Consider the following 13,056-nt stretch of genomic DNA (forward strand, 5'->3'; position numbering starts at 1 on the left):
GACTTCCCCTCCCACTCTGGCCCCTTCTTGCTGCATGGAGAGAAGGAAGTCTCACTGGGCATTTCAGTTCAGTATCACCACCCCTATTCCTCTTCCGGGTTGTAGATGGCTGGGGCCGAGACCTGTGGCTGACTCCACTCTCCTGTCTGAATGAGCAGACCTGCTGTGCCTGCACCACCCCTTTTCTCCATTACCCTAGATTAGTGCCCGAACACCTTCTGTCCCTCCAAAGTCCTCTCATCAAGGCTTTGTCACAACATAGGTCTGTGGAGCAAGGGTTTGCGTTGCCTAAACTTCCTGATGGCAAGCTCCTTGAATCATCTTTGTTTCTATTTTGTATTCCATCCCAGCAATCAATTATTCACACGTTTGTTGAACATCTGCTGTGTGCTCCACAGCGTGCTCGGTGTTTTAAGCACGTTAGTACAGGGCTCTGTGAAGGTATTTTATGAGGAGTCGATGTATGAGATAGTTTATGTATACTTATTTTTATATCTGTTTATATCTCTCTCCTCTAGAAAGCTCATTTCTTAGGATCAGGACTGTTTGATTTATTTCCAGAGCCTGACAGAGAGCTTGACTTATAGAAGTCACTTAATAGATGCCTGATGAATGCATAAATACCTGACTAAACTCACAGACAAGCATCAGGAAGGCACCCGGGCCCTCCAAACATCTCCCCAAGGGGCCTGTCCCGGTAAATTAACATTCCACCACCGACTCCTTTGTGGCTTGGATTTCCAGTTTTTTGATAAAAATGGAAACGCCCCCTGCTGGGAAGGAGTGGAATAGCAATTATCATGTATCAAGCTGTTATAAGCCTCCTATTGACATACTCAGGGGACTGCTTTATTAACTCAGTTTCTAGTTATGGAAGGAAGCATAAAGAGGATTATAGGAAAATATTATACAAATTAGTTTTGGTGGATGGTACTGAGAAATGGGGGTAGAAATAGCTAAGGAACACGCAGTAAACATACCCGTCTATTATTAGAAAACAATGTTTGGGGGAATGGTTTCTGACATCAGTTTCTAACTAGTAAAGCTAAGTTTTTAGAATATGGTTCAAGTTCTCTCTTGCCTCCCCCAAGGAATATGATGGGGGGAAACACTAAAGGACTGTGAGTCGTCTGTCAGCCCTGAGGTTGAGGATGGCCAGGGTGAGCTGAGGAAGTGCCTTGTGCAGTATTGGGGGGGGGATGCTGATAGGAGCTAAAAACACTCCGCCTGCCTGCACGCTTCTTTCTTTGTCGAGTTCCGGCCGTGGGTTGGCAGCCTGGAGTACCCAGTACACTGTGTCCTTCTCACTCCCTGCCACTGCCTAACAGTAGGAACTTACTGTCTTTATTGAGAGACTGTGGGGTGATGGAAAGAACCTGCACTCAGTTGTAAGACCAAGTTACAGTCTGGATGTGGCATTTAGAGCCATTATAGCGTGGGGCATGGAATTCAACCACTTTGTGTTACATTCCACACCTATCAAGTTAGAATGGTAACTGACCGGCCACCTGCTCACCTGCTCACATTTATTTACTTCTCACTTCATCCTTGTGAGAAGTAAATAAATGATAGAATATATGCACAGTCGCTTTGAAATGGTTGTAAAACGATAAACAGATTTAAGAATTCATTGTAAGGAGTGTGTGAATGCAGCCTTGCTATGGGCAACTCCGGTCAGTGCGCAGAGACCTCTGGCCATCGCAGAAGACCTCAGTGAATGCTGGAGGTAGTAAGTCCCCATATCGCCCTCTCCCCCAGCATCCATGTGAGCAGGAAGCTGAGCCCTAAACTCTGAACTCTTCCTCTCCAAGTACTTTCTGACCAACCTCTCTCTTATCTCACAGGGAGGGTTGATGGAGGTTGGAACTGCTGGTCCTCTTGGAGCCCCTGTGTCGAAGGAAAGAAAACCAGGCATCGAGAATGCAATAACCCGTCTCCCAGAGGGGGTGGGCTGTCCTGCATTGGGGAAACGTCAGAGAGCAGGCAGTGCGGAGAGGAAGACGAGGAGCTGAGGAATCTGCGGTAATGGAGACCAGACCTGCTGGCAATGACATGAAATTCATGGCCCACTGCTGTGTGTGTGGACTAGGCGATTGCTGCTACTAAAAGATTTAAAAGTTAAATGGTGATTTTTATCAGTGACTGCTTTGCCCTTTAGCCCTGGGCTCAGTTGAAGGACCCAGGCATGTCGTGGCCACCTTGCACTCATGTTCCAAGTTTTCCCCACATTGTTACAAAAGGCTGGGGAACCGGGAGGCCGTCTGGGCTTGTGGACTCTAGCAGCAGCGCTGCCACCAAGTAGATTGGCCACCTCCTCACTATGTGGCCCTGGGCAAGTGACTCGCCACACCTCTAACATTAAGGTCATCCGAGTAGGTACAGTGATAACTAGCTTTGGTCAGAATTATAAAAGGTTAGCACGTAGAGTGATTAGTCCAGCGCCTGGCTCAGAGTAAGCATTCAAGAGCAGTTGTATTACATTTCTGACACACCTCTCCTTATTTATTTACTTATTTATTTAGGACTAACCATAAGGTCAGATGCTTGAGATGTCTCATAGCTTTTTAAAAACAGTCAATAAATTTTCATTTAAAGATGATCACATTGCAATTCCTTCCACTAACTTAGTTCCTCCTGAGTTGGAGTTTAGTATTCAAGTTTGCCCTTTGGCTCAGTGCACAGTTGTCTTCCCAGTCAGCCCACAACCCTTTAAGTGGAGATTCTTTGATCTGCACTGGAATATTGACATACTTCAAAAATCCCCTACTTGTAACCTTTGGGATCTGATTTCTTTAAGCAATTTACTTTAGATCCCTAGGAGTTATTATACATGGTGGGAAGTATATCACAGTTTTAGCAAGCAATCTAAAATCTCAGTTGTTTCTAATATTGAAAAGTCTTGTTACACGTAATTTTTACTTGTGAGCCTGTAAAACATGTTACAGGTCTCACTGCCACCACTGCAATACGCTTCCTGTGACAGAAGCATAACCCGTGTCTCAGTGTAGGCACCTGAGATGGCGAATCACTTGACGGGTTAGCCCAGTGTCCTGGCACTGACTTCCTGTGGCCAGGACCTTGTGAGTGCTCTCAGACATGCTTAGTCAATGAATCATACCCTGTCTTACTAAGCTCTTCTAATCAGGGATTGACAAAAGCTCTAGTCAGATGCATGAAAGGTCATGGAGTTGGAGAGAGCACGCTACTTGGGAATCTGGAGGTGCGATGCCTTATTCCTAGGTCTTCGATGTCTCACACCGTAGTGTAAGCAGTGTGGGGGGGTTGCCTCTGGGTACATGTCTCTGGGGATGTTGTTGCCAAATATCAGGTGGAGTCCCAATGCCAACGCCACCCTCTAGGCAAAATTCCAGAGGCAAAGTTTGGGTGGTAAAGGAAAGGAGTCTTTATTCAAAGGCTTCACAATTTTGGAATAACAACTTTCTACGTGCATTAGTCACTTAAGCTATCAATTAAGGCTAACTCTTTAACTCCTTTTTAAAATTATATTTTATTGATTATACTATTACAGTTGTTATGAGTTTCCCCCTTTGTACCCCTCCGCCCAGCTCCCCCAACTCCCTCAGGCAATCCCCCCACCATTGCTCACGTCCATGGGTCATGCATGTAAGTTCTTTGGCTACTCTATTTTCTATACTGTGCTTTACATCCCTGTGGCTACTCTGTAGCTACCTATTTGTACTTTTAAAAATCCCCTCACCTCTTCACCCATTCTCCCCCACACCACCCTCCCATCTGGCAACCATCAAAATACTCTCTGTATCTGTGATTCTGTCTCTGTTCTTGTTTGCTTAGTTTGTTTTTTAGATACAATTGATAGATATGTATTTTTTGATAGATATGTATTTTTTGCCATTGTTTATAGTTTTGATCTTCTTTTTCTTAAGTAACTCCCTTTAACATTTCATTTTTCATTTAATAGTTTGGTAATGATGAATTCTGTTAGTTTTTTCTTCTCTGGGAAACACTTTATCTGCCCTTTGATTTTAAATGATAGCTTTGCTGGTAAAGCAGTCTTGACTGTAGGTCCCTGCTTTTCATGACTTTGAATATTTCTTGCCAATCCCCTCCAGCCTGCAAATTTTCTTTTGAGGAATCAGCTGTCCGTGTTATGGGAACTTTCCTGTAGGTAACTAACTTCTTTTCTCTTGTTGCTTTTAAGATTCTTTCTTTAACCTTTAGCATTTTAATTATGTTTCTTGGAGTGGGCCTCTTTGAATCTATTATAATTGGAACTTTCTGAGCTTCCTGGACTTACATGTCTATTTTCTTCACCAAATTAGGGACATTTTCTTTCACTGTTTTTTCAGATAGATTTCCAGTTTCTTGCTCTTTCTCTTCTCCTTCTGGCACCCCTGTGATGTGAATGTTGGACCTCTTGAAGTTGTCCCAGAGACTTCTTATACTATCCTCATTCTTTTTTCTTCTTCTTGTTCTGATTGGTTGTTTTTTGCTTCCTTATGTTCCAAATCATTGATTTGATTCTTGGCTTCATCAAGAAGCCTTCATCTCTACTGTTGTTTCCCTATAAATTGTTCTTTATTTCAGTGACTGCATCCTTCATTTCTCACTGGATCTTTTTTATGCAGCTGAGGTCCTCACTAAGTTCTTTGAGTATCACTATAACCAGTGTTTTGAACTGATTATAGTGTATGATAGATTGGTTATCTCCATTTTGTTTAGCTCTTTCTCTGGAGTTTTGATCTGTTCTTTCATTTGGTCCATGTTTCTTTGTCTCCTCATTTTGGCAGCCTCCCTGTGTTTGTTTCTGTGTATTAGGGGGAGCTGCTATGATTTCCTATCTTGGTAGCATGTAGACCTGCTTTGATTCTGTGTCTTGCTAGTGTGGCCTAATGTAGTAGGTGTCCTATAAGGTACAGTGACTCAGCCCCCCCTCTCACCCAAGCTAGGTACTCGAGGTGTGCCCTTTGTTTGGGCTGAGTACACCCTCCTTTTGTAGTTGAGCCTTGGTTGCTGTTGAGAGATCAACAGGAGGGATTTACCCAGGCCGGTTAGCCACAAGGATTAGCTGTGATCACAAACAACCACCCTCCACCCTCCATGGAGGATCAACTGTGCAGGGGCAGGGTGGTGGTGCTCTGATGTGGTCTGTAGCTGTCCACTGGGTATGCTGGTCCTGGGGTTTCCTGGGTGGTACAGGACAAGGTCAGCTCCAACCTGTGTTTTTCCTGGGGCCAACCTGCTTGAGTCATAAAGCAATCTGAGATGGCTGCTACTTGTGCTGGGTTTGGAGGTACCCAGGCAAAGCCAAGCTGTGAATCTAGGCTGGCTGCTGTGATTGTGGGGGCTTGGGGCTCACTGAGGCTGGCTGTTGCTTGTTTGGGAGGACTTAGGAATTTATGCAATATAAGCCAAGACCAGGCATTCATATGAAAAAGCAGTTTGGTGGGCCTGTGAGTTTGGGGTGGGGGCGGAATCTCTGGGGATCACCAAGGTGGGTTATAGAGTTTTAGCCAGGTTGACAGAGTCTCAGATATGGCAGCAGCTTGCTGGCTCTGTGACAGGAGGGTTTAGAAAAAGGAGCCCTTCAGATGCAAATGAAAAACTTGCTATGGTGCAAAATACTAATTATACTGTGGAAATTTATCATATTAATGATATTTTGTTTCTTTTTCCTTCCAGATTGCTTGAACCACATTGCTTTCCTTTGCCTTCGGGTTCAACAGAATTCTGTCCACCACCCCCTGCCCTGAACCACGGATTTGTTCAAGTTGGTTATGAGAGAGACATATTTTCCATTTATATACTTTTTACTTCAAGTTCTACCTCTCTTCTGTGGTTATGATCCATGTCCTTCTCCACGATGAAATAGTGCTAAAAGTATTTTATGTGTGCATCTTTGTTTTAGTGATGGGGTTTTAGATCATGACTTTTGTTCTTTGGCCCAAGGTGATTAGAATTCTGCAGAAGGCAGTATATCTTCTGTGGCAAGGTAATCAATACTGCTGCCCAATGAATTAGAAGTGTAGTCATGCCAGAGGATGGCTAAATATTTCCATTCCCACTAAAAATAGAAATCTGTAAGCAAATTCTTCATTATGAGGACTTTCTCTATTCTTGCCATTAAAAGAAAAGTTTTTCTAAAAAACATTTTTTTCATAAAAATGAGGTTTATGATGAAGTATTACGTATATCCCAGGAGCCAATCAAACATTTAGCCAGTGATGGTGAGATGTGAGTCATTATACTTTGAGTAATTTTCTTGTTCAGGAAGGAACAGGAGCCGTCTACTACCTGTCATTCTAGGGAATTTTCCTGGCTTTGGGACCCTGTTAATTTAACTCCCTGTTAACAAGGAGTGCCCTTCTCACTCCTTGTTATGGTGAAGCTTGGGCCCTGGACCCAGTGAAGTCTCCTCCTGGTTCACACAGGAGATTTTGTTCATCAGGGTTCTCTGTGTGCGGCCAGCCTTGCTTTCTTCACGAAGGAGTTTGCCTCTCAAATTGCAGGCCTTAGAACATAGATACACTGAGATTTTGCTGAAGTTTTGCCTAGTGTAGGTACTATTGGGAGATGGAAGAGCGCTCTGTGTGTGTGTGTGTGTGTGTGTGTGTGTGTAGAGGGAGGGGGGAGAGAGAGAGCACAATGAACCTAGTACTAACACTCATATTGTCCCATTATAGTCACTACAGTCCGTGGAGTTCCTGACAGCAGCCTAGGCTCACAGAGTGAGGCCAAGCAGACTAACATACTTTAGCAAACCATGAGGCTGTTGTCCCGAACTCCAGTGCATGTGGTGTCCTTTAAGGAGCCCATGGACTGGCCACATCAGAGTCACCTAGGACCTTAAAAATAGAGGTGGCTGTCTGCCCCTTGTCTTCCATTTTTCCTCATTCTGTAGGTTTAGAGGAGATCCCGAGAGTCTATATTTTTCTAGATTGCTATTAACAGTTCTCATAGAGAGCCAAGTATGCACACAGTTGAGTTCAACTTTCCCTGATACCGGAGTCCCTTTTGTAAGGCCCAGGATCTAGAACAAAAAGCCACGTGAGTGTCCTTCCTACTCGTTCATGGAGAAAGCAAGGCTGGCCACACACATCTTCAAGCCCCCATATCAACCTGGGCCTCTGTTTCCTACCAGCCTCCTTGGAGGAGCCAGCCTGGGCCAGGGCTGACAATGGGGAGGAGAAGGCACCAAGGAACCCTGTCCTAATGCCTGTAGCATAGGCAGCGCAGCTCCAAGCCCTCTCCCGGGAGAGACCCCAAGCAAGCCTGGTTACCCACTCAAGGCTCAGACTTCAGACTCTGCTTTACTAAGAAGGGTCACCTCCTGGCATTAGGGCTAATGACATGTCCTTGAATCTGACCCAGCCCGGCAGCCCTTTCCCACAGGATGGGGTGGGAGAAGATCAACATTCTGCTTCCTCTGAATGTCACCAGGGGGAGACTTGACTTTCATGAACAGGCTGATGGGATTTGAACCTGTCTGTTCAAACTGGCGTTCGTCAGGCAGTGTGTGGTCAATGAGCAGCCACTAACACCTTACCGTGAAGGGTTGACTGACAAGGACGTTTCCAAATTCTGACGACAAACTACCTTTAACTAAAAGTATAAGGGAGAGAAGTCACTTGGGCAGTGTGTACTAAAGTAATTTTAGCAAAATGCTCAGTACGGTGCTTGGTATTTTGAGCACAATCAATAAATTATGGTACAATAACATCAACAGCTTTATTTCAGTTGATGGTGGGAGAAGTGGTGTTGGCTGGGGCTATAAACAAAAACTATTTTTATAAACAAGTATTAAATCAGTAATTTCAATGTTGGTTGCCAGATGATTAAAAGAAGGCATGGTTTATAGATCAAATATATTTAAAGAAACATTTTGGTGGTGTAAAACAGGCATACCTTTTCCCTCTCTTTTACTTCTGTTTAGGGTGAAGATACCACATTTCCTGTTGGGAAAAACATAGTGTACACCTGCAGCGAGGGGTACTCTCTTGTTGGAGACCCCATTGCCAGATGCGGAGATGATTTACAGTGGCTCGTTGGGGAAATGCATTGTCAGAGTGAGTGGCCTCGGGTGTATCCTAAACTTTAAGATGAGATAATAATGTGGAAGAGAATGAACCAAGATAAATAATTGCTCGTGGAGCGCCCCATGTCTTGACCTCTCTTCACTGAAAGGCTCATATGATCCTGAGTTTCAGGAGTGCTTTGAGGAAGGCCTCAGCTTTCTCTAGTCAATAGAGCTCCCGATGGGTGCAGCACATTTTATTGCGATTTCTGGGACCAATTAGAATTGGCCAGGAAGCTCAGTTCTGGCTAAGACCATCAAGATATCTTCTAAAGTTTAATAGTTAGGAGTATACTACAGTCAATACCACAATCTGTCTCTGTCCTTAAATGTTTTGGACCCTGTTCTGTTCCAGTGAAGACAAATTGTGTCACGTTAACACTACGCTTTGGCTTCCATCTCCGTTGCAATAGAAGTTCGTTCAGCAGATGGATAGACAGAGTGTAGAGATATATTTTTCCTACATCGCTTCGCCTGTGCATATAAGGAATGCCTTAGTGAACCCAAGCACATTTTTTTGCCTTGCATATATACCTATCAGTGAAAGTTCTGAGTCATAGGGTACATCTACATTTAAATTTAGAAGATGCTGCCAGCGTTCCATGTGATCATTGCCAATTTGCATCCCCACCAAAATCTAAGAAGTTAAGATTGCTCTGAATCCTCACTCACATCATCTGTCTTTAAATTTTTTTACCTGTATGAGTGTGTAGCGGTATCTTTTAATCTGTATTTCTTTGTGATGAATAGTGATGTTAAACCCATTTTCACTTGTTTATTGGACATTTGGCTATCCTCCTTGGTGAAGTGGTTATCCAATCTTTTGTCCATTTTTAAGATTTGTGTTTTTTCTTGCTGATTTGTAGGACGTCCTCTTTTACTCTCTGCCTCTTTCTCCGTCTTGCCTTTCTATCTCGGTCTGAAGTTCTTCAGCAGAAATTACTGAAATGGAATATAAACAAACACTCCCCAGCTGCGGGCAATGGAGCCCAAAACTGGTTCGATGAAAAGATGAATCAGATACTTCTGCTTGAAGAACCCCTTCCCTTTTATTGTGAAACTATTGGTGGAAAATGGTCCCACTCTTAGTTCATCTTAAAATGTCTTCATTTTATCTTCATATTTGTAAAATATTTTTATTGGGTAGGGAACTATAAGTTAGCATTTATTTTCTCCAAACTCTTTAAAGACTTCATTACGTTGCCTCTACTTTACGGGGGGGGGGGGTGTCTTTGTTTTTCAGCAGCAACCCTACTCTGATGTGCCTTGGTGCGATTTTCCTGGTCTTTATGCTGGTTGATACTCATAGGAGTTCTTGAGCCTGTGCTTCAGAGTCCTTTGTCAGTTTTAGAAAATTATTGACCACTGTGTCCTAAAATATGGCACCTGTTCCATTCTTGCTCACTCTCCTCATGAAACACAAATGATACATTTTTAGACTTTATATACTATTATATATGCATTCTTTCCCTTGTTTTACATCATTTTACTCTTTGTTTCATTCTACATTTCCTATTGACCTATCTTAGTTTGTTACTTCTCTGTACAGTTGTATATAATGTACTTTTAAGAGCTCTATTGAGTTCTTAATTTTATTTTCCAATTCTAGATATTCCATTGATCTGCTTTTCTATACTTTCTAATTCTCTGCTGAAATTTTCCATCTTGTCATTTATTTTTTTCCCAACATAACTGTTAATCACGGTTATTTCGAGGTCCATGTCCGTTAATCCCATCATCTGGATCTACTGTGGGTCTGCTTCTAAAGTCTTTTTATTTTACCTTGGTCAGTTCTTATCTTTTCTGACTATTAGACTAGTTTTGATTGAATGCCAGACTTTATGTGTGAAAAGTTAAAGAAATTATTTGAGGCCATGGGGAATATCTTCCTTAAGAGAAGATTTGTTTTGTTCCTGGCAAGCGGTGAGGCTGGTTTACGCCAGTTTGCCTTTATTCTTAGTGTGTAGCTGTTAACGGACCCCAACTGAAACTGTGATAGTAGTATGTACATAGGTCCCTTCTTTTCGACAGGACTGGGCTCTAAATTTTCAGGACTGGGCCTAAAACTCTACTCAGCTTTTCAGCCTTTAAGCTGCATTTTTTCTCCTCAGTTTAGCAGCCTTTCAACAGTCCTCTCCCCTTGCCCAACTTGCAAATACTTCAAGGGCAAAGGCATTACTACATGTTGTCATCACCACTTTAGACTCCCTTTCTCTCTGGACCTTGGATCTTCAAACTTGGACTTGCATCTTGTATCCTCAGCAGCACACAACACACTTGGCGAAATAGAGGCACTTGGTAGATGCTGTTTTGAGTGGATGAGTAAATGGGTTTTCTGGTGCAGAAATAGAGCAGTATTTTGTAGACTGTTTTCCATTAAAGAGATTGCCAAGATTTTTAAAATTGTGAATTCTGACTTGCTTTCCATCACTGTGTATGCATCTCATTTTTCTCTTTGCTATTTTTTCAAGTAGAAAATTCAAACTAATGAACTAATCAAGCAAGAGAGAAAAGAGATGAGAAACAACATTTCACACTTTTGTGGTTGCAGGGTTAAAGGCAGCTCTTCAAAAATTTCGGGTAGTAAAATATCCAATTGGATACATGCTAATCATACAACAAAGAACATAGTTCTCGGGAAAATTCTAGTGGGGCTTAACCAGACCAGAGAGATAAGTGGCAGTTGTGAAAAGTCTGGTTTTGACAGCAGACCGGACTATAGGATTCTGTTTATAAGCTAATTTATTTGCGATCGTCACAGTGTCGCTTTGAGGGTTGATGTGGAGGGTGGGAACTATTTTGGTCTTCAGTCATTCATTGGCCAATTTTATGTGGGGTGCATCTTTTCTTCTAATGTGAAAAAGCAGAGCACATCCATCAGCGCCATTCAAGGCTGTCCTGCTTTTACAAAGATGGTGCAGGAAAGCTATGACCATTGTGTTCTGTGTGTGTGTTTATCTTTAGAAATGGCCTGCGTTCTCCCTACACTGATGGATGGCATTCAGAGTCAGCCCCAGCAGCCTTCCTACACGATTGGCGATAAGGTGACCTTTTCCTGTCCAGATGGCATGTCCTTAGAAGGTCCTTCGACATTTCTCTGTGGATCCAGCCTCAAGTGGAGCCCTGAGATAAAGGATGTCCGCTGTGTGCACAAAGGTGAGCAGTCTAGGCTTGCCCGAGGACACCCACACTCGGGAGAGTGATAGTCCTGGTGGCCCTGAGTCACCGTAACTGTTGAGTCCTTGCCTCCATCCCTGTCCCTCCATGAGAAGGAGGTCAGTTCATAGACCAAGTAACAGGCTTTGATACCTGGCACATGTAGACTCGAGGGATGAAAGAAAGGCAAGAATAACCCTGATGGTTCTAAAATTGTAATCAAAATCCTTTTATCACAGGTTAGCTTTGTATCACTTATGGTGCCAAGGAAAAGGATTTTTAAAGTGAATTGCTGGTTTCCTCCTGATTCTAAATATACTTTTATTAAGTACAAAGTTGAGATAATAATTATATGAAGTTCTGTATGTTTTATTTATGGGCTTTCAGAGAGTTTATTAGTATTTTTTTTAAGATTTTATTTATTTATTTATCTTTAGAGGGGAAGGAGACAGAGAGAAACATTAATGTATGGTTGCCTTTTGTGGGTCCCCTGCTGAGAGTTGGCCTGCAGGGAACCAGCCTGCAACCCAGGCATGTGCCCTGACTGGGAATCAAACCGCGATCCTCTGGTTCAAAGGCCTGCGCTCAATCCATTGAGCTACACCAGCCAGGAGTTTATTAGTATTTTTGAAATTAAAATTTTAAAAGCATTTACATTTAATAACACTGCAAAGAAGAAATGATTGAAGGAAAAGTGTTGTGGTTTGTGAAGTTGTTCTGAATAATGTAAATCCAAAAAATGCAGTGTTTTGAACATTAAGCAAATTAAAACGGTGTTTTAGAACTTGAGGTAGAAAAAGATTTGGAAAGCTAAATCATTTCTTTTTAGAGATATTTAAGATGAAATGGATTTGTTTTTTGAAACAACCTTTTCACTTCCGCCAAGATGGAGGCGTAGGTGGAAACACTGCGCCTTCTCCCACAACCAAGTTTGAATACAACAAAGGTTTGGAGAAACAAAGACACAACCAAAGGACAGAAAATTGAATTATACGGAAGTCCAACTACATCTAACCGTTCAACGGGACGGTAAGAGGGGCGGAGCCAGCAGCGAGCAGGGTCGGGCAGGACAGGGCCCCTGACCCAGGCGCGCAGGCAGACAGGAACCAGTTGTGGTGCGGGGCAGACCTCGGGCGCATGTTCGCGCACAGTGAGACAGACCATGCAGGCCCCAGGGGGCAAGGGCTGATGGCAGTGGCACACTCGCGTGCAGTGGGATGAAACGCGTGGGCCCGGTGACGGCAGCAACTGCGGCACCGGTGAGGGCCGTGGCAGCAGGTGGCGGTCAGGACGCCATAGTCCCTCTTTGACCCCGCCCCCACATACAGCGTCACAACCCAGCAACTTAGTTGCCCTGCAATACCAGTGAGAGCCATTGTCGCTCTTTGACCCCGCCCCCACATACAACGTCACAACCCAGCGACTTAGTTGCCCTGTTCTAGTGAACATTTTAGGGCTCTGATCCTGCTATGGAACAGGCACAAACAACCCGAAAGATGGCGCAAGAAGAACTCAAAGTACCAGAGCCAATAACTCTAAGCGACCGAGAAATTGCCAGCTTCTCAGAAGCACAATTCAGGACACTATTTATCAGGATGCTCACAGAACTGGTAGATTATAGTCACAAATTAGAGGAACAAAGTTACAAATTAGAGGCATATATGAAGGCTAAACTAATTGAAATGAAGGGAGATGTCCAGGAAACCAATAGTGATGGAAAGGAAACTGGGACTCAAATCAATGGAATGGACCAGAAGGAAGAACAAAACATCCCACCAGAAAGGAATGAAGAAATGAGAATTCAAAAAAATGAGGAGAGGCTTAGGAACCTCCAGGACATCTTTAAA

The 13,056-nt window shown here is 43.3% G+C and overlaps 1 protein-coding gene across 1 annotated transcript in view; it reads left to right on the forward strand.

Moving 5' to 3' along the window:
• C7 (complement C7) overlaps nt 1-13,056 on the forward strand; it is a 55,557-nt gene that overhangs the window by 31,801 nt on the left and 10,700 nt on the right. The window contains exons 12-15 of the mRNA XM_037063232.1: nt 1,845-2,022; nt 5,662-5,749; nt 7,913-8,045; nt 11,018-11,209. Coding sequence (XP_036919127.1) covers nt 1,845-2,022; nt 5,662-5,749; nt 7,913-8,045; nt 11,018-11,209 — 591 coding nt within the window. The remainder of the gene's footprint in view (nt 1-1,844; nt 2,023-5,661; nt 5,750-7,912; nt 8,046-11,017; nt 11,210-13,056) is intronic.

This window comes from Sturnira hondurensis, unplaced genomic scaffold (assembly GCF_014824575.4).
Source record: "Sturnira hondurensis isolate 20B ecotype Veracruz unplaced genomic scaffold, ASM1482457v3 Scaffold0014384, whole genome shotgun sequence".
Taxonomy (NCBI): Eukaryota; Metazoa; Chordata; class Mammalia; order Chiroptera; family Phyllostomidae; genus Sturnira; species Sturnira hondurensis.